At 40.4% G+C, this 23716-nt stretch overlaps 1 protein-coding gene across 4 annotated transcripts in view; it reads right to left on the bottom strand.

Moving 5' to 3' along the window:
* Window positions 1–6855: 6855 nt before the first annotated feature.
* ALS2 (alsin Rho guanine nucleotide exchange factor ALS2) overlaps window positions 6856–23716 on the bottom strand; it is a 36861-nt gene continuing 20000 nt past the window's right edge. For 3 of the 4 annotated variants that reach the window (XM_040069452.2, XM_040069450.2, XM_040069451.1), the window contains exons 13-34: window positions 23208–23370; window positions 22302–22433; window positions 21943–22071; window positions 21559–21629; window positions 21137–21203; window positions 20656–20858; window positions 20467–20532; window positions 18974–19072; window positions 18289–18453; window positions 16158–16269; window positions 15784–15861; window positions 15539–15672; window positions 13477–13665; window positions 13097–13214; window positions 12405–12562; window positions 11559–11681; window positions 10892–11068; window positions 10474–10519; window positions 9910–9971; window positions 9188–9337; window positions 8836–8932; window positions 6856–7587 (exon numbers count right to left, since the gene is read on the bottom strand). In XM_040069452.2, the coding sequence (XP_039925386.1) occupies window positions 7549–7587; window positions 8836–8932; window positions 9188–9337; window positions 9910–9971; window positions 10474–10519; window positions 10892–11068; window positions 11559–11681; window positions 12405–12562; window positions 13097–13214; window positions 13477–13665; window positions 15539–15672; window positions 15784–15861; window positions 16158–16269; window positions 18289–18453; window positions 18974–19072; window positions 20467–20532; window positions 20656–20858; window positions 21137–21203; window positions 21559–21629; window positions 21943–22071; window positions 22302–22433; window positions 23208–23370 (2578 nt within the window). In that variant the 3' untranslated portion in view covers window positions 6856–7548. The remainder of the gene's footprint in view (window positions 7588–8835; window positions 8933–9187; window positions 9338–9909; window positions 9972–10473; window positions 10520–10891; window positions 11069–11558; window positions 11682–12404; window positions 12563–13096; window positions 13215–13476; window positions 13666–15538; window positions 15673–15783; window positions 15862–16157; window positions 16270–18288; window positions 18454–18973; window positions 19073–20466; window positions 20533–20655; window positions 20859–21136; window positions 21204–21558; window positions 21630–21942; window positions 22072–22301; window positions 22434–23207; window positions 23371–23716) is intronic. The other variant, XM_040069453.2, reaches the window with a different exon arrangement.

Raw genomic sequence — 23716 nt, 5'->3', positions numbered from 1 at the left:
GTTTCACAAAGATAGATGTTGAACTAGGGAAAAGAGCACCCTCATATCAGAACACTGTCAGGTATTTGATAAGAAAGCAGAGTTTAAAACAAAGGAAGGGCTAGGCAATAATTTGTATTTAACATGCATAATGGTGTCAAAAATATTAAATATATGAGTCCCACCTGTAAATTCAGCTACCCAGTAGCATCCAAGATGCAGACAGACAAACTTCAACTACAATATGACATTTTAATCTCTTTATGGAACTGCCATTTGCTTGCTTCATTAGGTCATCTAAAACAGAAAGCTGTTTGGTCCATCTTCTGGCTCTCCAGCTTCTTAAGTGTACTACCACGGGAAGTCGTCATTTTTTCTAAAGACTTAAATCTTGGTTTATATCCATATAGCTTGAAAAATAATCATAGTCAAGCACACATTACATTCAATTCCTCTTAATACTGACACAATATTAAAACTGAAAGACTGGAGTTTCTCCTGAATTTTCATTGAGCAAAGACATGATTTTGAAAAAAGGGATCCCTGACTCTGTCACTAATAGAGTTCAAAGTCTTTGAAGGATTTGTTCCACAGAGATATCATTATTTTTCTCTATTTCCTCACAGTGAATGAAAACACAAAAACCCCAAGCCCAAATAAAAACCCCACTCCTTACCTTGCTGGTATCATCATCTCTCTCAGGCAATTTGTACTGTCACTCTTAGAGATGGAATCAAAGAAGTTATTTGCTAATCTAAAATGTGTTGTTGATTAATTATAAAAAGCAGCATATACTACCTTATTTTTTTTCTTTAGATTTTAAAATCAGGGGTTTTAAGCAATGCAGGAAGACACCACTCACTAACTAATACCTATCCATGTTACATGACATTTCCACATATAAAATATGCACCTTCCAAAACTTTCTTTCAAATTCCTTCCCTCCCTTAAAATTATGTGACAACCTATCACTAACCTATAATGCTCTCTTAAACTAAAACTGGAAGAATTTCTTCAATCTGCTGTTCATGGCAAACAATGCAGTACAGGATTGCTTCCGAGAATTCTCTGAACCCTTCTTCTCAACGTAGTATGGAAACTCCCCAGGGAACACCACACACTGCATTTATACCCTAAAGCATCAAAAATCTATGTATAAAAGCTCTTAAGTAGTTCAAAATCTTCATTACGTCCTAGCTGATTCAACTTCAATTCATGCTTGACACAAGTATAAAGATATTTTCATAATTAACAATATTGTTGATTACTCTTAAATAATTAAATATTTCAATTGGCCACTCAAGAGATGATTTAAACTACAAGTAAAATAAAACGTCTGAGCACCTCAGCCAATAGTGAACCCCAGTGTGGCACAGTGAATGCATTACCAAATTCTGTTAAATACCCAGTAGTTTATCCCTGGGATTAATAAAGTAAAAAGGCAGCCATTTTCCTCTAGATTACTCTGTAGACAGAAAACAGCAAAGGTACAAGCAGGAAAAGTATTATCTTGATCTGCTTACAAAAGCAGAAGGCATTACTGTCACTTTTACTGCACTTAATACTTATTTTTAGAACACGCTTCCTCTCTCTCCTGTTAAATCATCAAACTGCTTTCAAAAGGCAGTGGAAATTGAGAGAGAAAACCATCAAATTATGAGATTATGACTCAAACATTTCATTACTCAGTCTTGTCAATTCAAGTTACTTCTACAGGATACTCAATGGTACATCCTTACTGAAATTCTAATCTGAAGACCGCTTTTAAAATTATGATTTCTTCTTTCAAAGATTGACAGAAATATAGTTTGATCCTCCCCCAGTACAACTGGGGTTTGAGCTGCAATTATTTAATATTTTTCAATTGTCTCAGTTCTTTTCCTTTAAGAATTTGCCTTCTTTGTTTTTAAGCTTAGTTGATCTGCCTAATGATGGATTTAACAAAGCAGGACATATACAGCTATCTAGTCATGAAAACATGCTTCTTAATCGAGACAAAGCACTTGGAAATAAAGAATAACATTTCTGGAGATGCTAAAATATTACAGATTCTGCTAAAACGAACAATATTGTTGCCCCTTTAAAATATTCAAGGGATTATTTTTTCCCCATAGAGCATTGCAGCTTCTGGTATCAGTACAGCTTCCATAGAGAATAGATGTGGGAGCAACTTGAGCGTGTTTAGAAATGTTGGACACAGTTTACCTTGAAGGTTAACCTCAGATTTCCCCCAAAATCTGGAAAAGTTACTGAAGGGTAATTGTTTGCTGTGTTAGGTAAAACCCTCAGCTACAGCTGTCAGAGTTCTAGGAATAAACATGCAGTAACCTTTCTGTCCATTGCTGTCATCTTAAACCACAGAGTTTATGCTCACACTAACAGAAGCGACATTTAAACATCAAAATCTGTCAAGTTCTGAACACAGCTCACCTCAGTCATAAATTAATAGCCGTTTCATATTTACACACAACAAAAGGAAAACAGCTTCCCACTGTGAAGCCTGGTTTCAGAGGCTGTCAGTAGCAACAGATGGTGAGAAAGTCACTAGCAGAAGAGAGGAAGAGTTGCTTCTTTAGAAAGAGACCAACTGGATTGCTTGCTTAAGGGCAAAGGTCAGAGTTTAAATAAATGCAGTGAGTACTGTGCCTTTATTTCCTAAGACTTATATCTACATAGACTCTAAGGCCAGAGCTCAGGGTCTCCTCATCCAGGGATCTAAATAAATTAGATGGAAATTCTTGCTAAAAGGCTTACCTGACTAATCTCTCAGGCAGTAGAAGGGCCTTCCCATTCACGTGTATTGCAAGCAATTACAGACGCTCATTAATAGAAGCCATTTCTCTTTGCCTGTTGTTACAGACAGAACTGGATATCCACACAGAGCGCGCCAGAATTTGAGCCAAAATGAGTCAGTCACCTCAAGTCTTCAAACATCAGCTATCCCAAATCTGGGCTACTCCTTCAGCAGCAGAGTATAAAATTCCTTGTCCATAATTGTCAGACAGATCAGAAGGTCTTATTGATACAAGGCTAGAGCTGTAAGGGAACCTAAGCCCTGTTTTAATAAAATTTCAGGATTGTCTTAAGTGGACAATTTTGCATCTTGTCAAGCCTCTAAAGTAGACAACACTAGAGAACCCAACATCCAGAACATCACTCCCCTGCTCTTACACACTGCTTTGGTTAATATGTTAGACTTGAGCACTTTTTACAAGGAAAACTACTCCTGTCTTTAAACTTGCCAAAATTAATGATTTGGCATACTGAAGACTGCAAATTAGCTTGAGGGCAGGAAACAGTCTGAGAAAGAGTGGCTTATTTCCAGCAAAATCTAAGTCAGCAAACTGAGTAGGCAAAAAATGGTAGGGAGAGATATTCAGCAACTCAAACCACAGGCCCTGTTCAGGACTTTTGTTCTGCATTAAATAAACTTATTTAGATCAGTGTCATCACTGAAGTCTGACAGCTTCTTTTCTAGTCAGTGCAAAGAACCATCTTGGTTTTTGTATACTTTTTGAGACTTTAAAGAGTTTTAGCTAAAAGAGCAACCCTAAATTTTAGTGGAATAAATTGACACATTTTAAGCCTTTGAAACCATTTATTCTTATTTCATCCCAAGCATCACTTGATGCAAGTCAGAGGCAGTAGGGTTAAAAAAAAAAAAAAAAAAAAGACTGAAAAAGTGTTATGTTCAAACCAGGCATTGAGATTTCAGAGAATCACACCTGCATCTGTGAGGTAATTTATGCTGTTACTGTCTGTACTCAGATCTATTCAGTGTGGTTCATTCTGCCTCCCTCTAAAGAGCTGCAGTGGTGGGGAGAGTATCTTGTTTACATGGGTAAGAACTGCCAAAACATCGCTCCCCAAAAGAGCAGCATCCAGAGAACACCTGGATGCAGCACACTGCAGTCATGAGGGGCAGCCAGCTTTACTTCCAGATGTTTACTGCCAACAGCTTGGGCTTACAGAAAAGAAACCAAGCAACCAAAAGCCCCCTATAAAAACAATCAACTACTGTATTGATACTAAATCAACTTAGAAGTTTGTGGCTAGGTTGTGCAAAGAAAGTATTTGTTTTACAGTCCTGTATCAGTCACATATTCTTCTACATTACCTCGCAGCATACCAGAACAGGTAGTTTCCTAACCTACTTCTAAAAACAACTACAGTTTTGTGAAGATTAGGACTGAGGAAAAAATTCCCTTCCAAGCTCCTACTCTCCCTTCATATACCCCCCTAATATTTAACTAACAGGAATGAAACAGGTATCAGAAGTTTAAACAGCTTTACTATAGCTATGAGAGGAAACTAATTTCACACTTATGTGGGGGAAATGCATCCATGCAGTACAACGGTTTCAGTACAGTGCAAATTTTCTTACCTGCAAACCCCATGGAGTACGCCATGTTCAGCTCATGCAGAATTTCCAGAGGGAAAGAGTTTGTTGGATGTTAGTACAGCAAGTAACCTCACTGCCCCAGCTAATCTATGGACATCCTCTCCTTTCTAATCCGCACAAACCTAACCTTAGAACTACTCATTACCAGGGAGAAGAGAACAAATCCCCTTAACCCTTTTCTTGCATAAAAAAACCTACTTTAGATTGTCTCTGACTTAAATAGTTTCTTATTCTCATCAACTTTCCCAACCCCAATAGAGTGCTATCACTTGGGGTAGTCTGCAGCTACCTTGTGATTGCAGTGAGAATCTGTAACACGAGAGCATTGATCTTCTGTGGCTGGTTATAGGATTTCTGCTGCAGTACAGGAAATATCCGGCTTTCCATTTAAGAAAAAAAAAAAGAGAGAAAAAAGTAATTACCCTGAAGCAGTCCAGCTGGAAAGGTCCTGCAGGTTAACTCATTTCTTTGTTAGTTACAGCAATACACAAATCAAAGCTGGTCTGTACTGATTTCCTAACGCATCACAGCCCGGATCGGCTGTAAAGTGGAATCTGTGTCAGAAGCACATTTAATCCTGGGATTCTCTTCAGCTAATAACTGAGCTATATATCAGAAGGACCAAAAATAATCCTGCCCAGACTGTCTGCTTTCCTTAATCAGCCAAGCTAAATTCATACGTGATACCACTAGTTTTTCTAAGAGAATGAGTGTATATATACATACCTCTCTCTGTATTTATTTATGTAAAGGCAGATGTATCCTTCAGGTTTTGTCCTTTGCAAACCAGTTGGGTTTCTCAGCTTAGCACCAGTCACAGTAAATGAAGTTACACCATTAAAGTTGCTACATATTTGTAGCTACACCTTGCTCTTGGAAGGCAGGAATATTACAGAAGAATTTCCCATCTCTAGTTACATTTTTGGTTTAAGACACAGAATCCATGTAGGACTTAGGTCATATGAAACAAAGCATAACATTAAAATCCTTTCTTCTGAAATATCCAAACAGGACAAATGCTAATTCAAAGCAGTTACAGGGGAAAAAACCTATCCCAAATCTATTTTTCATGGTTACATTCCCACAAAAGGCAAAATAATTCCTGAATTCAGATCTTCTGCAGATGAAAATTATTGCCATTGATTTACTCAGCTGTTCAGCATAGCCCCTTTTCAAAGGGCAGTTCTGGTTCCTACAGGCTTCAGTTAATTTTTTTTTTTTTACATGGAGGTCCAAAAGGTCACTGCATGGAAAGGCTGCATCCAGTGCAAGGTGAAGTATTTGAATTCCGCCTTATCCTTCATTATGCTCTTCATCCCTAGTCGTGCGTCTTCCTCCCTTCTCAAGTATATTTTTATAGCTTCCCTTTTATTCATATTATTGCTTATCTCTCCTTGAATTATTCAGTATAATTTAAAAAAAATATAAAGCCAACACTAAATTGTTTGTAAACATGAACTCCACGCTATATTCTCTTATCACTGTAGTCTGTTGCAAGTTTAACAGTAGTTTTAAATGTCATTGTTCCAGAATTACTCTTTCCCCTTCTCTGATAAAACTAGAAATAATTTTGAAAAGACCAATCACTTTTACATTATTATGAAAATTGCTACATTATAGCTGTTGTTCAACACAACAGTATTTTGGCATATGGGTTCTTTCCATTTAGATGCCAATATAAAAGCCATGACCACTACTTCAAAATATGATAAGCATCCCCTGTGGCAGTCTAACGTAACTTAAGCCATTTATACCATTCTGTAATATACATTTCCCCTCCCTTTCTTCTTTTTTTGAGTCAGTCCTGGCACCTACAATACTCAAGTTACCCACCAGTGTTATTGGTATAAATGAAGTTAGCCATAAACCACAGAACTCAGACACACTCACAGATTCCCCAGGGAAATGACTCCTTTTCTGCAGCTTCCGAGGTGAACTGCTCCAGCAGGCATCATCAGGATCGCGCTAAGGGACTGCAGGGAGCTTTCCCAAAGTGGGAACACCTTGTAATTAGTGCCAAGAGAGACAGCCCAGTGTGTCCTGGTGCGAGCGGGAAGCATGGAAGCACTGAAGCTCTGCCTCAGAGGCAGCTCTGGCACTGCAGAACCAGGAGCAGGGGCAGCAGTTCCGAGCCCGCTGGAGCAGCCACCCCAAGGCAGCCTGCAGGGTGAACTACCCGGGAGCTTCCCTGCAGCGGGAACAGCTTGGCACTGGCGCCAGGAGTTCGCCTCTGGGGCAGCGGCTCTGCACGCTGAGCCCTGCTTCCCGGGCAAGGGCCCGACATCGCTGCTGCTGGGGAGGGGAGTGAGAGAGGAGCCTGGTGGGCACCCGCTGTTAACCGAGGTCAACCCAGCACATCTGTTCCAGAGCATCCTTCACCCTTCTCCCCTCCTAGCACAAGGGCTGACACACAGTGTTTGTCCTCAGGGTAAGCAAACTGAACACGGCACGGCATTTCATTCAGTGCCAAAATCTGAAGTGGTCAGTGTCTTTTATTTATTTCATAAACAGAAAGAACGGTAACTGCCTGTATATTTACAATTCTAGTAACCAGGGAAGTCCATAACAGTGTGATTATTTCCACGACAGCACATGAATACTGCATTCAGCAATGCTGTTCAACACAAATGCCTCAAAACCGTTACAGCCGAACACACTATAGGTACCCATTATAAATACTAACATATTTCTATTTTTTTAAATAAACAAACATACAGCTTAATTCAGGAATACCAAATAGTTCTGTGGTGCAATTCATTCCCTTTAAACACTTCTGCTGACAAACCAGGAATAATTAAAACAAACCCACTGCTTCAGAAGCCATGCGGTCCAGACTCTCGCATGTGTTCTGTGTAGATGCCGTGCCTTTGTGCAGCATGGTTAATTTAAAAGGAGTAAATAATCTTTCTCTTAGAATAGGAAAGTATTTCTTCTTGGTAGGTACTTGACAAACCAAGTCTTTAACTTCATTACCACTTCACAGAAAGCTTCTGGCTCCAGTTTTTGAGTCTTAGAACTGAGAGTTCAGAAAAACCAACTGAGTATTTTCATCTGTAGCAGCAGAACTATAACCAAGTATTTTCTAAGGTCCATTTCAGGGAAGAAGTGGTTATTAGTGAAGTTCCACTGAGCAGATTATCCCACAGAGGCAGGCTGTAAATGATGGTCTAGGTAAGCTTTTCGTGTTGAATCTGGTAGTAACATGCCTGAGTTAAAACAAAGTTCAGATTAGCACAAGTGCCAGTTCACAGCAAAGCATCACATACAAAAAGGTTGATTTTTTGCTATGCAAGAAAACAGAGGACAAGGCTCTCTACAAGCAGTGATGCTTCAGTGGCACTCAACACATGAGAAACTTTTGATGTGTAAGCTAGCAAAATGAGCAACAGGAGACTAAGTTACAAATTCCCAAATTATGCTATCTTGCTTGATTAGGAGGTAATCAATACTTTCACAGCTCCCAGCTATGCCAAGATGAAAGTATATTTTTGGTTATAAGTCTCTTTGCCCTTTGACAGAAGGACTCAAAGAAAGGAAAATTTTTTTTTACAGAACAAGGATGCAAGGATGAAGCATTTCAAAAGCACTTAAACTGAAAAGCAAAGGTTTCCATCGCGCTGACCTCCTGTTGAGAGTTATTCACTTCTACATGCTGGTTCAAATATGCACTGCGTCAGGTCAGCCAGGATCAGAAACTTAATATAAATATTATTAAACTAACAGGTCTTTAAAAAAAATCCTCTGGACCAAACTATTTTGAGTTTTCACAGACAGAAAATAGTCATGATAACCCAACACTTCGGTTTAAGATTTTTACCTAAGTTTCAGATTGACAGCCTTCCTCCAAAACAACACCACTAAAAGGCTCCACACAGCTGAACTGTCCCAAGATCCAAATGATAAACAGTTTTGAGGTACCAAACAACATATTTCCATTATGAATGCCTTAGTGTACAACAGGATATTCTTCCAAACACACTCTCTTCCTTTTCCCATTCTTAAAAAGATAAGAATACTTAATAAAATGTGTAAAGTATTTTTTTTTACCATAAAACCATGTTCTTGGAAAGTTTTGATTTAATGTTAAGCTTTAAAGAAATGGCTAATCTCCAAAGAAGCACTTAATTTCAATTTTTATAGGGAGAGTAAGGTTTGTTAAATTGCAGGGGAATGACAAGCTCCAGGTGAGCAGAGAACAGTTCAACAGCAACCAGTATTACCTTTGAGTAATCCACATTTGCACATTGCACCATTTTTTTTAGCGGCACCTGAAATTAGGGGATTATCCAAAGCTCTACATTAAATTTCCTTGCCTATCCTAGTAAAAAAATTCAATTAAGAAAGTCAAAGAAGTTATAGCCTAATGTTTGTATAATTGTCCTAAGCTGATCTTCACTGCTAAAAGATGATTATTTCCAAAGAAAACCTTTAATAACTCTGAATAACTTTCATACCTTCAAGGTAGTGAACATGATGCCTTGCTCCCCATGCTGGAGATAGGGATCCATCAGGTCTTCGATTAAGTGCACCTCAGATCCCAAATTCCTTATCCTGCCACATGTGAGAGTGGGAAAGTGAACATGGGAACAAAAATTGCTAGTATAATGTTCCTTAATTCTGAATTCAGGGCCTTTTCACAATAACCTGTTCAAGGCTTTTCCAGGCCAAAGCAAACAGTCACATTGGAAAATTTATAGTTACAAAACGTCAGCAATTAATCCTATAACAAGCAGCAGGAGTGCTTAACACAGAAGTACTTGCACTGCCTATGCTCAGCTTATGACTGATGCCACCCTTAGTGCCTACCTGGCTCGTAGCACCACATAGAGAAAAACGGGAAATAAGTCATCCATGGACCACAGGAAATCTTCCTGAAGGGTCTCAAGTACACTCTGGGAGATCTCTTCAAAAGTCTGCTGGATCACCTTCAACTTGTCAGCTGGGGTAAATGTGGTACTATTTGGAGAGCAAAAGCAAACCAGGATAAGAGTGAGCAGTGAGAGATCTGTATCTGCATTGGGAAGGGTTCGCTGGCCCCCCCGGCCCGTGGAGTCAGACACTGACACTGCCGCAGCCAGGGCTGCCAAGGCTGCACAGGTTACAGTCACCACACCAAGGCACACTACTGCAAGTGAGACTCTTCACACTTCTATGCTGTTTTAATACGGTGGAAAAAGGGGGAAAAATCCTTTCTAAAACATTTTTAATTTCTTAAATTCTTGCATAACAGACACAGAAAAGCCTCCCATGCTCAGGTCACTTTACCACAGCTGTACCAAATACATGTGTATTTGATAGATATCCTTATGCCTTTGATTCTAAATAATGCTCCACAGACAGCTCTCAGTCATGTTTATGAGGAAACACTTCCAGGAGAAATTGCATTTTTACTCAGAACTGGAAAACGTCTTAGTGACTTCTCTTACAAAGGTGAAAAAAAAAGGTTGACACGTAAAGGATCCCCGCCAAGTAAACCAGATACTACTATAGCAGGAACAGTAACAGACAGACAAATGGCAGAGAATTACCTGATTTGCTGTAAACATTCCACGGCAGAGGCAAAGCAGGCATCTTTTGTGTTTGATGATACCTGTGTAATCATGGTATGATTTATCAGGCAGGTTCAGCACCCCCACAGTTCAGTGTTGAGCCTCTTCCAACAAGATAACGATTAAGAATGTAAACTACACTGTTTTTCTAATCAGAAAGCATATAATGATATAACCCTCTTAATTAAGCAGCTTGAAGATCTCCTTGCTAGCCTTTTATTCCCCCACTTTCATAACTGGAGACCAGGCAAAGGTCTCGAATTCATTACCAAGTCAGTCAGCGAGTGACAAAGCTGGACTGATGGGCACTCTAAGAATCACAGAATGGCTGGGATTGGAAGGGACCTCTGGAGATTACCAGTGCCCCTGCTAAGTCACTACCACAGCATTTAAATAGCAGGCAAACTTAAGGGAAATAGAATAACATGGCATATCTTAAGCAAAAAGCCTGGCCAAAAATTCTTTCATCGCTTTGATGATTTCAGCTTCTTGAAAGAAGCACTGGGCAAAACACATAAACAAAGCCCAATGAACAGAACATACCTTTCTACTCTCTCCAAGGATGGATACAGTTCCTGGCCAAAATTTCCTGCAAGAAACCCAACACAGTCCACTGAGAGAATATAGTCTCAAAGTATTTTTCACATTACAGGAATGAAGTCATCATGTTCTGAGACAACAGCCCTTCCTACAGGATCAACTACACCTCCCACACGTACCCAGAAAACTGTCTTGTAGCAATGTCAATATTCACCTCCTTCCCATCCTTTCCACCTCCCCATTTTGGAAGAGGGAAGGTTTGATTCACACTCTCAACCCTTCTAGTTAGCTTGAAGACCTTTTTAGATGCATTTAAAGCAGAGAAAATACTTTAGAAAACTGGGGCTTTGTTTTAGTTGCTCTATCCGATTACGTGCCATAACCTGTTCCGGTTTCTGTTTTACTGTTACAGCATACTCACGCTTGCACTCCGAGAAAGCTGAGCAGAGCCAGATCTGTTTGTTTGTTTAGGCGTAAAACGCATTCCCAGTAAATGTCCTCCTCACGCTCGTTGTCCAAGGCATACAACATAAACAGGGGGGGATAGAGGCGTGGCAGTAAGACAGGGAGCAGCAAGCCAAAACTGGTCACCACGTAGCTGCAACAAAAAAAGAGAGGGGCTGGTTTGCAGAGGAAGACATAAAAAACAATCTATAAAAATTGAATGAAAATCATTGGAACAAATCTTTCATGTAGCACGAGCCTATTCTACAAGGGATAAGAGTAAGAAAATAAGTACAAATCCATCAAATAGCAACTGATAAGAGAAGATTATAAATTACCTCCAATGCTCTTATCCCAAATACTTTTCTGAAGCCCGGGCCCAAAGCCTTAACTTGCTTATCCATAACAGACAAAAGCAAATTTTAAGTAAAGAACCATTACATGGAAAAGCATGAAATGCTTATTACAATCATAACAGTGAAGTTTGCTTATCAAAATCTGTCATCAGAACCAAAGGGGAAAAAAAGACACTGCTTAGATCCATCAGTTGAATATCGTTTATCTTTCTTTCCCCACCCAAGAAAAAAATTGCAACAAATAAAATAAAGGCTTCATTAGCTTTGATTTGTTCTTCCTTTATGTACCCTGGCTCAGGAGATTCTGATCTGGAATCAGATTTCCCACTGCAGAACGATCGCCTTCCTTTCGGCTCCGTTGCCAGAAATGGAATTGTGCTGCCCTCTTCCGGGAGATCAGGAAACAAGAACCTAAACAGCAACACACGTAACAGCATTTGAGGTCACATCAACGTGTTTCCACACATCTCGGCACAAAGGCAAGACTGGAGAGAGCAGAAATGATACATGCTGGGCTAAGACAGCACAGCTAACACACATACAGGACCAGCTCCCTGGAAGGAAACCTAGGAAGGCCGACCCCTCCGATGCCAAGGACACCTTCCCTCCATTAAGGTCACTTTCCTCCAGACAAAGCTTCTAATTTGGACAACTTCTGCTTCCAGATTGTCAGGACACAATTAAAACTGTAATTATTCGCAAGAATCCAAGCCAGCTCTTCATAGGAAGATTGCTCATCCACATTGGCAAGTACTTTAAAGCCATATTGGAAAGCACTTTATGGAATACACTGAGATTCCCCATCCTCACTAGTTCTAATACCCTTTGGGCACTGTCATTGCACAGCACCGATATCCACAGACACTGAACTGTAAATCCATTTCCAGGTGGGCTGCTTACAGCCACATTTTGAAGTACAATGTAGGATGTAACACACTAGGTGCAAAGAGTTTAGGTTTTCCATTTCTGACAAAATATTCAAGACTCCTTAAAAAGATTAGGAAAATACAAATAAACCCCAAAACCAAGTAGCAACGCCAGCACCTTTAAGGTGTACAACACTAGACAGTTTCAGTACACGGGACAGCTTTAATGAATTCAGCAGCTGTTTGATTTGGAAATGAGTCTCGTTACCTGACCAGCTGGAAGATGCGTTTGAGGTAGGACTTGATCTCTCTTACAGCCTCCTGCAGCAGTCGGCGATTTGCTCCTACTCCAACATAGGTCATTCTGTAGACAGCCACCAGTGTTTCCACCAGTTTGCCCAAGGGATGGAGAGGAGTATCACAAGCCTGAGACAAAGGATATTAATTGGCCAGTCAGAGAGGTCAATGGCAGACAAGTTAAAAAAATGGAGTCCAAGAGACATGGGTGAGAGATCCAGCAACAGGCTTTCAAAAAATATTACAAATATCTCAAAAATGAGCTATATTTAACGACTTGCCATTTGGATTATAAAATTTCTATGTCAACTAAACACAATTTATAGGAGTACAAGACAGTACAAGAACTTGTGCTACTACTCAGACTAGTCATCTGTCCACTGCTCTTAAAATTAACATGCAAAAATTAGCAAGTATTTCAAGATGCTTTGCTGGGATCCAGCATTAAAGAATGAAAACAGTAACTGAACAGAAAGTGGCTTTAAGAGAGTGTTCATTATTTTAGTCTTAGCTGTGGACATCAATATATTGAGAAGTGATGAGCAAGCATAAACTATGGATTACAAGAGTGCAAATATGGAAGCAATTGGGGAAGCTATTACAAAGCAAGCTTGATGTCGTGCCTTGCCATGCCTTATTATGTGAGCATTTCAGTCACAATACCTTTATCAAATATTTTTTTATATTTTCATATTTTTCCAGGGTGAAGGCACCAATGTGTTGTGGAATAAACTCCAAACTTTCCAGTGTCTGAGTATGTGAGCGGCTCAGTAATTCCGGGCTGCAGTTTAAAAAGACAAACATTGTACAGCTTGAGACATACAATGGGGAAAAAACCCTGACATTAACAACTCAGCTAGTAATAAACATCAGCATGTCCCTAAAAGGGTTTGTAGTGCAGAGCAGTAAGGTTATGATTTCGCTTGGGATTTGCTGTTGTTTTAACTAAAACTTTACAGTCCCAGTTTCTAGTTTAGAGCTGAGTGCAATTCCAGTTTCCCTCTCCACCCTGTTCTGCTTGCTGACATTCTCCAGAAGCCAACCTGTCTTTGTGCTGCCGTCGGTTGGTGGTCAGAGCCACCGCAATGTTGTCCCAAGCCTTCCATCTGTCCCCCTGGCCAGGGCTCTCACAACCAAGCTGGTTCCAGCACTCTTCAAATACTGCCTTCCACTTCTCATCTGGAGACACTGCCAGGATCCCAAGTTTCCGCCTAATAAAATGACCAGTGGGTCTGTTAAAATCAAATAGCAATGAAACAACACGTTCAGCTTGAAAACCACCATGGCTAATGACAGTCTAATCTCTCACACTGTTTTACCAAAAGCTGAGGGACTTAGCAGTCTCTACTGTGATGCAAGTTTTACCACTAAGAATAAAGTTGAAGCCTACTCCTAATACCTACATGAGAGAAGAGCTATGAACCTCGCTGGTTTTACTCTTTCTTGCAGCCTTCCAGGAAATGGTACAACAGAGGGCTGGTGCTTATCTTCACTACTGGTATTCATTCAGAAGACTCAGGATGCATTCATGTAGCAAGGACACAGCACAAGTAAGTCCCCAAGTCCCTTGCTGTCCTGGAGCGTACAACTAGCACAGCTACCTACATAAATACCAAGGATGGGTACAGAGCTTCTGACCCTGAAGTAGTAGCTACAGATAACGTTGCATGACATGTTAGGGACGTGCTGATAGAGAACAAAACCAGCTCAGGCATCCTTTCACTGCCAGAAAATGCTCAGGGATCATCTATAGCCAGAAGAAAACCAAGAGCTCTTCTTCCCATGTATACTGATAAAGATGTCTTAGACATATAATGAAATTTAGGGCTTTGAAAAGCTTTCTCAAAACAAATAATTGCTGTCAGGGTTAACAGTTCTATCTTGATTTAAATCGAGTGTCAGAAACTGTCAGACCTTTCGTTAATATTTCTTCCAGCACATTTGAGATGAGAACTAGCAACACAGGTATTTCCCCTGCTGCCAGTTACACAAAGCAGAAAAAGTAGGCTCTAAACCTTATCTGAAATTATACCAGAATATTTTCAACTTGAAGACAGTCAGAAGAGTGTATATGAAACCCTTATTTCACAAGCAATCCTCAAAAATATGTACATACATTTATTCATAGACTCCCTACTGGGGTAAAAAGCAGACAGCTGCGAAGGCTGCAAGTGTTCAGTTCAGCAGGGAGGCCCTGCTTAACTTGCATGCTGTTGTAGGTGTCAGCACTGTCAAAAGAAATTACCAGTGGAAGCTTCAGGAAGCCAACTGAGAAGTAATCTATGCAAAAATATTAGAGCTGTGTTTCCCATTTTAATCTGAAATTTCAGAGCATGCTTCCAAGATACTGAATCCCACACAGCAATTGCTAAACCATTACACAGTGCTCCCACATACCAACATCTCACCATCAGCTCTTTACTTAGGCTTCTTCTACTCAAAGACATGTCAGTCATACTTTAAACATGTTTTGGTTTTTTCCCCCAGAAATAATTAAGCAAATTGCCTTAATGCATCTGCTTTACAGAGGGGTTTATGGACACTTTTCAAAGTGATCTTTGCCAAGGTATTAAAATGCCCTTTTCCAAACCAACAACCTTCTATTTTCTGACACACTCTTTGGAAGAGGTGGAGGATCTAGTCAATTCTGTCCAAATATATCCCCACCGACATTATTAAATGATACAATTCATTAAGCTGCTAACAAGAAGAGAAGGCAGAGAGGTCTGTGATTAACTTAACTGCTCTAAGGGAACTTAGTCTTTCTCAGGAGCTCAACAGTCAGCAGCAGCTGTGAACTCAGGTTCTATCAGTCAGTTCCAATACAAACAAAAATAACTGAGACTGCTACAGCACAGTAGCAGCACATCAGCTGTCCTGTAATTTCATGCCACTATTTGCATATTCAAGTAGTAATTAAAGCAAGAATAATTATAAAAATATGCTTATCTTATTTCCTGAGCAGCAAGAAAGAGGAAAAATGTTTTTACAACTTCACTGTTTCTTTGGAAGAAGTATTTTTGACTGGTCTTTGAAGAAAGACAGTCATTCTGTTCCTTAGTATTACTGAACCATATGAGAAATTATTTATTATACAACACTCACAGTGCTTTAGGCTTGTCCTTCTCATTCTCATACAAACTAGGTTTGAAGTAGGTTCCTGTGATTTTTATTCCAGATCCCCACTCTCCACTGAAGAGACCTTCAATATAATCTCCATTTGGCAAGGTCAGTGTTCCCTTGAGAAAAGAAAACGAAAAAAATTTAACTAAAATCCATTGGGAACCAAATTACAAACTTTTTATTTTCTTAGATGGTAACAGTTTACAAGCGACAACTGTAATACTGACCTTTCCACTCAGAGTCCAGTTATCTGAAAATTCTCCGTCATAGACTGTATCATCCTCAGAAAGCAGAATTCCAGTCCCCTACAAAAAGAAACACAAAGAACACAAAGCAGTGATTATAACAAAGGCCAGACTGCAGATCTAAAGACGCACTTTAAGAAAACCTGTTAATAATTCTTAGCAAATCATAACTTTTAAGCTCTGTCTGAAGTAGTCCTAGGTAAAACAGAGCAGGGATAATGAAGACCATTCTAAAAGCATGGACAATAGATGATTGGGAAAACAGAAGGTTTCCACAGCCTAACACACACTCATCTGCCTCAGAAAGCTGCCACACTCAGGGAAGTCCCTAAGCCCAGGGCCAGCATCCAACTCACCATCATTTTGTTGGTGCTGAAGGCTCCTTCATAATACAGTCCAAACTGAGTAACCACAACACCGTTGCCTTGGCAAAGATCATCTTGCCACATTCCCATGTACTTTTCTCCTCTGAAGTAAAATGAGGTAGGAAAAACAGAGTCCAAATGTTAAGTCTTTCTTTGGCTTTACAACCACATTTAACCATTACAGAAATCATCAGAAGAGAGTCATGGAGCACTTGCTTTGGGTCTGTCAGTTCAGTTTCACCAGCTCCATGGAAATACAGACTCTTTTTGACACAAATAAGTTAAGAGTGAACTTTCTTTCCTAATTCACATTTCAAACTGGCCATATCCAAGCAAGCTGATGAGTTGAAACAGTGCTGAAGCCCAGTGCATGCTCCAAGGAATCTGAGCAGTTTTTGTTTTGCCAAAGTTTTTTTTTTCTTTTAATAAAGTCAGGTGAACTGAAGAGAACAAAAAAATAAACCAAGCTGTTCTTCTTTGGGAATAGGAAGGAGACCTAGAAAGTCATACATGACAGTTTTGAAATACTAAGAGTGCAAATATTGTAAATAAACCCTTCATATTGTAGAATGTTTCTGTATAACAGCCCAAGAAAGGTCATGATAGCAAAAAATTAATTAGACAATTAAAGATTGTTTACAAATAAACATCAGCCTCTTTCAGACTACATACTTTTTTTTACGTAAGCGCATAGATGTCAAGCTAGAGTTGTTTGAAACTTAGTGCAAGTCCCAAATATTTTGAAGTAACCTATTTTTCCAGTTGTTCTGAAAGAGAACGTGATGTTTTCACCATGCAATTGATAACAAATTAACTTGTCATGGCCTTTTTTTCTGCTTTTAGGAGGAAACTAGCAATTGGTTTGATACAATTCTGCTTGTTACCAAGCATTTTCCTTGAAATGTACCCATGAAAAATTTTGTTTATAGTAAAGAAAGTAAGCCCAACCATTAACCTGAGCTCGGGGGTCTCTCCCAGCTGACTGGCCCCATAAGGTGGCAGGGAACTTGTCTGATGATTCACTCTGCCAAGCACAGCAGCTCTGCTGGGTGAGGGCCCCTCGGAGAGATTCCGCACGTGGTGGAAACTCAAAGTCCCACTTGGTCAAAAAACTGGTTTGCAACAATGACAGCAGGCCTCCCTGAGACCAGAAACAAAACTACAGCAGGGCAGCTCACGCACGTTTGAGGCGCTCTGGAGTGAAAAGCAAATGCCACACTCCTCCTTCACTGTGAACTAACACTGCATTTACAAATTCTGGAGGTGAGAGGATTTGCAAGAAAAGCTGCTATCCATTTGTCCTAAGTAAATAAATGACTAAAGAAAGTATGCAGAGACATCTTGGCACTACAGTGTAAGAACCACCACCACCCCTGAGCAAGACTAGATGCAAAACTGACATCAGGAACTACCTAGAGATGTTACAAAAGCTCCGTTTCAGAAAAACACCTCCCCTTCACACTCCAGACTTTGCCTGCTTGGCTTTTGAAGTGGGCATTCAGTTAAATCAACAGCAGTTCCTTGGGCTTTCACCAAAAGCTCTTTCTAGAAAAACAACCAATAAATTGGTGACTGAAAGACAGACTACACTGATGTGTGCTCAGGGCTCATTTACTGCATATATTTAGTGCAAGTCTGTCTCTGCGACCATCATTTCAGTAATCCGCCCTGGGAGGAAGCATCTTCCCTCCACTGCCTTGGCAGAATAAGCCAGTGGAAAACCTGAGCATGAGGTGAAATTCACGAGCACCATTATCTGTCACTGAACAACCCAGTCTCATAGGCCTGAGATGAAAGAATACTCATGAATTCATAATGCTTTCAGCACATCCACAACACAATGCCTCAGTAAGACACCATATTCAGGGCTGGTTTTCAGGCAGGAGTAGGACAAAAAAGCAAGACACAAAAAACCCCAGTGCAATTCTTCTACCACACTCCAGAAGCAGCACCAAGAAGCAGTTCCTAGACCCATTTCTTTACACCATCAACCCAGAAAGCCCAGCAATAAAGGAGAAAAAAAGAGACATGCACTGTTACTGGTACTAACAAATCAAATCCTTTCCTACTCTTTTTGCAATTGCACGTCATACCCGAGTTTTAGGTTTTGTGGAAGCATTACCTTGTGATGTCATCAAAAACTCCATATCCACTCTTCTTGTCCATCACCCACTGTCCAATGAACATGCTGGGAGAAGAGGAGGTCAGCTTCCCACTGCGCAGCAGCCCGTGCCCGTGCCGCATGTTATCCTGAAAACAGCCTTCGTACACCTCACCGCTAGCGTAGCTGCAACAGCAACAACAACACAAGAACGAGGGAGAGCCCTATCATCGACTGCTCCATTGGGGGCTGGCTTTGGAGTTCTGCATTGATTTTATTTCCTTCTGTACTGCCTCCCCCCAGACAGATATACCCTCTCCTTTTCCTTTTAGGAACTGCATTACAACCACACCAAGCAGCAACTACAGTTCAAGTACGTTTGGGATAAAAGTGATCCTTTAATACAAGTCTTTGGATGCTTTATTGTTTTAAAGCCACACTCTGCCCAACAAGCAAGGCCACTGGAGGTCATATTTATCTCTCAGAATAAAGAATCCTCTCTTACTGCAAGGTGGCAGCAACGTTAGAGCAGACATTAGTAACAGACCACTGTACAAGCGGCATTGTGAGCAAAGCAGAAAATTAGCCACACTAACTACCACCACAAGTCTGCAATATAAGAAAGCTACACACAGAGGCTTGGTCAGAGCAACAGCTCTGCTCTCCTGCAGCCGTGCTGGGACAGCAACACAAGTGCCACAATTACCTGTACACTCCATGCCCACACATTTTGCCTTCCTTCCAGTACCCCACGTAATGGTCCTCTTTATTCAGTGCTTTGTTAGGCACTCTGTATTCACCATACCTGCCAGGGCACAGATGGAACACAAGCAGCTGTAACACCAATACATTTTGTTAACAGAGAACATACACATCACAGAGCCAATCTAAAATCAGAATGCTCTCTCTCATTTTTGTGCATCTCCAACTACAGCAGTCACAGATGATATTTTTTACAAGAGAAAGCAGGAATTCCAGCATCGCTACATCAGTTTAGTCCACACTGCTCTGTCCTGTTTGATTGTGATGTTGTACACACTGCTCTCACAACCACACTGCAGCATTTTTCCCAGGCCATGAGTCTTTTTAAATCTTAAGACTGCTTCTACCTTTATTATTTTCTTCAGCTTTTGATAATTCAAGTGCACTCTATTCCAGGGAAAGATGAGGATATGTATTGCTACAGAAAAGACTTTTTCAAAAGAGACTAGCTTCCAATTATGCTCAGTGATAAGGAATTATTCACGATTTCAGTATGCCTGAAAATAATGAGATACAAAACTGCATTTATTGATTTTAATCTCCTGAGGAGATAAAAATCCAGTTCTGAAGGTTCTCCTGAGAGCATGTCCACCTAACAAGACACTGTTAAGTGGTGAGACTATAACATGCATGCTGAAATACTAGTATACACATTTGATAATTTCAGCAATTACATTTAATACTAATCCATTTATTTCTGCCTGGGACTTGTTTGCAGTATTTCCATCTCCAACAACCCTAAAAATCTCTAGGATTAACTATACTTACTTACAAATGACCAAAACTAATCTTGTTCTATAGTTTGACATAATACCAATAGCCAAGAGGAATTTTAAAAAGTCGTCTGCAGTCAGGCCCCATTTCAATATCCCCTCCAACCCAGTATTATGAAAATAGCTCTGGAAGCCAATAGGACTCTTCATACATTTTTATCCTGCCCAGTACAGACATGTCTGCTCACAAGATGCTTATAAAAATGCCTCTGGAAATAAGTTAATCTCTCAGCCTCAACAGTGCTCTAAGCAGATCCTTAGCAATGAAGTCCACAGATTAATTCAAAGCCATGTAATACATTAAGTTATTTTCAAGTGGTTTTATTTTTTTTTACCAGATAACATGATAATGTTCAGACCTTCCATTCAGCCTGCTTTCAGTCTCCTCTGTACTAGTTATCTTCATCATCAAGATCACATACTCTCATTGGTTTTCACCCAAACCCCTGAAGTCTCAACTCAAGATTTTGTCTCTTTGCTGAATTACTAAACCTTTGCTCTACCAGAAACATAGCTAAGAAAACACTACAGAAGATGCATCACTATGTTGTAAGAAAGGCCAGTAAGATTCACTGCAAAACCTTTAATTAAAAAGGTCTTGTTGTTTTCTCCTACAACAAAAGGTACTTCTTGCCTGGCTCCACAAGTAGTCAGAACATCTTACCCATCCTCCAGCCCAGCTCGGAAAGTCCCGGAGTACATTCGGCCATCTGCCCATTTTAGGATCCCTCTGCAAATATATAAGATAATCAGTTCACTTTGCACTTTCCAAATACCTTCTGTGAGTGAGCCTACTTGTTGTTACAGCAACCACTTCATTTTGGTTTCAACAGCTCCATTCCAATGCTTTTACCTTCCATGGGGTTTTCCTGAAAGCCACCTCCCATCATAAACAGCATCCTTGAATCGAGGGTCCTTGTAGAAGGTGTATTTGGCACTGCGAGAAATAGGAGGTTCCTGTCTCGGCACGTTCCCACCAGCTCCATAGAGAATCATGTCAGAAGTCCCTCTAAGGGCCTGATCCACTGCTTGGCTTATTGCCCTCAGCCACTTGGTCTGAAACAGAAAGTGGTTCATGACAGAATTTAGCCAACACCTGTCTTTGCACCTTTAGAGCAAGCACAGCCGTGTCCCTGGCACTGCTCAGCACAGTGCTGTGCACTGCAACAGTGCTACACTCAGGCATCGTGTACAGCCAGCCTGCACACTCAGCTGCAGAAAGACTCCATTCCTGGGGAATACTCAGGCAATCCTTCTCCCACATTGCTTTCACAGTAGGGGAAAAAGCCTCATTTGTATCACTGAAGCCATGTCAAATTTGTAGAAATGCCCACCTTCTCCTGTGGTGTTGAAGAAACAAGAACAAATTGTTCTTCGGGTGTTGTAATCTTCAACCCGTTCCTACATGGGGGAAAAGTATTTTAATCTGTGAAATTCCATCCGGAATCCCCCCAGCTTTCTTAGAGCACTGAGACTGTATCTTCCCTTCCCTACCCCAGCTAGCATTCCCTTTAGGTTCACAACAAAAAGCAGCAGCAGCAGCAAAGACTTGCTTCCCTCTTGACAATCTTATTCTTTCTGATGTTCACACAACATTTTTTAAGACCTAGAAATACATTTTCTGAAACAAGAAGAAAGGGTAGACGTGGCTGCAATCACTCTATTCAACTCCAAGTTCACAATAATTGGTTACAAAACGCTCATCTTCTCTCCCAAAATATCAGACCATTCCAGAATCACAAGCAAGAATACTCACACATTACCAGCTTCTTCTGAAAGAGCTTCTACCCACAGCGTGGACAAGGGAAAGATATGGTGTGTTGAGAACTGTAGGAAAGGAGAAGAGAAACATCACCACTTACTGATCCATTAAGCTGGCCCCATTTTTCTTCCCAAATGGTTTCCTTTTTCCCTTTGTTTGAGAACTAGGAAAAACTGAGCATTAGGGAATCTTTCTACCACTTCGCCTCAAGAAACAGCCAACAGAAACCATGCCAGCCACAGGGCAATGCAATCAAAGGTTGAAAAGACACATAATTCCAGATTTATTTTTACACCGCAAAAACTTCACTGTACGAAAAATATGCAATGTTGTTTGAAGCAGAGCAGAGGTTTTGTTCCTGGCTGCAAGCTGACTCACCTGAGCATGTACCAGAGCATCGTTGAAGAGGATGAACCAGTTCACAGAGAACCTTCCCGCGTGCTGAAGGGACAAGCCCCGATTGCTGCTCTCACAGATCAAACGCCGCTCCGGCTTCCGCAAGGAGTCCTACGGGGGTCAAAAGCAAAATGACACAATCCCACTTCTCATGATGGTGACTTAAGGTCAGGGATTCAGTCTTTCACAGTAAAGGCCCAGCCTTTCTGAAGTGAAAAGTACCACAGCAAGACCAGCTGGAAAAAACAGCAAGTGCAACTGGGACAGCAGCACCAGTAACAGACACAGGCACTAAGAGCAAGAAATTCAAGCTGCTAATGCACTGGCAAATGTCACCATACCGTCATTTTTCCAGGAAAGGTCTTCCAGAAGCCAAGGGTGTATTCTGCTTCTTTAATTTTTCTGCTAAGATGGACAGCAAGGCTCTCGTAACATGAACTAGAATCCTGCAGCTTCTGGTATTCTGGAGATGCCTGTAGGGCACAAAGTAAGATAGGAGCTGAACGCGTTTCTGAACCCCTGCACCAACACCACCAACCAAGCTGCAATGCAACCACTGGTTTTACTAAGTCACAGTTGGTCTGGGCAATAAACAGAGCAGACAAAGTTATCTTCTTGGTCACATGTTCTGTTGGTGTGCTGATAGTTTTTAAAAATCACAAGAAGGTCCCTGAATGTTACGAGGAGAATGATTAATACACAATTACCATGATCTACCATCTTGCAGCTTAACAAGTTGTGCCAGAAGTAGTGTTCATAATTGCAGGAACAATATTCCAAATTACTATAATGGGTTAAATGTACAAGTAGCTACTGTTCCAGTTTAGTCATCTTTTATTTCAAAACAAAGCAATTATATACAGCTGAATGGGTGGTAAAAGTCTACCTAATATATATGTAGTGTTTTTAGTAGAGTATTACAGCCAGGGGTAGCTACAGCAATGATGCCAGATGAAACTGAAAAGCACCAGACAAACATCAAAACAATATATTTGCAATTAAGCACTCAGGCACACAACCAAGGTCTGGCAGGGCAACAAGTTTCTACCTGTCACATGATCTGTGCAGGTGGTGTAAGATTATGCAAACAAATCTACAAGATCTCCTCTTCACAAATACAAGTTTGAAGTAGCTCCTCTGAGGAATAAACTATTTCTAATTACCTGGCATTTGCTTCACACAGTTACTTCCAAGCTATAAGTTTCATGTGTTTATTTACTGAACTATGGATAGAAAGACCATCCTACCACTTCAAAACACGTGGCAAGCTTCAGCAAAGTTCTGGCGTAATTATGAAGTCGTCCGAATGGCATGAAAAACAGAGCATTCAAAACTTCCACTAGCTGGAGGTTTTCCTCATTCTTGTCAGACAGTTTCTGTAACAGGTCCTGATTTTTACTCAAGAAGTCTCTAAATGATGGGACCATTGGGAAACAGAGAGACAAGAGAAGAAAAAGACATTAAGACATCAGTGCTGTTTTATGAAATAAGCCCAGATCGTCCCTTTTTGGATGATCATAAACCAATTAAAAATTTAAGAGCAAAGGCATGCTGCTTATTCATCTGTTCACAATTTAGTTTGAGGAAGTACAGCAGTAAAGACATGTAGTTAAAACTGCAACACAAGACTTGTTTTTTACTTCTAATTTCATAAGCTCAGTCATCAAATTGGCTGAAGGAAGTTGACAATGTTGCTCCCTTGGAGTGTAACCAATTGCCTTTTTCTTCTTTACCACTTGATTAGTAAAGATCAAAC

The sequence above is a fragment of the Hirundo rustica genome, chromosome 7, assembly GCF_015227805.2.
Source record: "Hirundo rustica isolate bHirRus1 chromosome 7, bHirRus1.pri.v3, whole genome shotgun sequence".
Lineage (NCBI taxonomy): Eukaryota > Metazoa > Chordata > Aves > Passeriformes > Hirundinidae > Hirundo > Hirundo rustica.
This window is presented reverse-complemented; position numbering and strand designations above follow the sequence as displayed.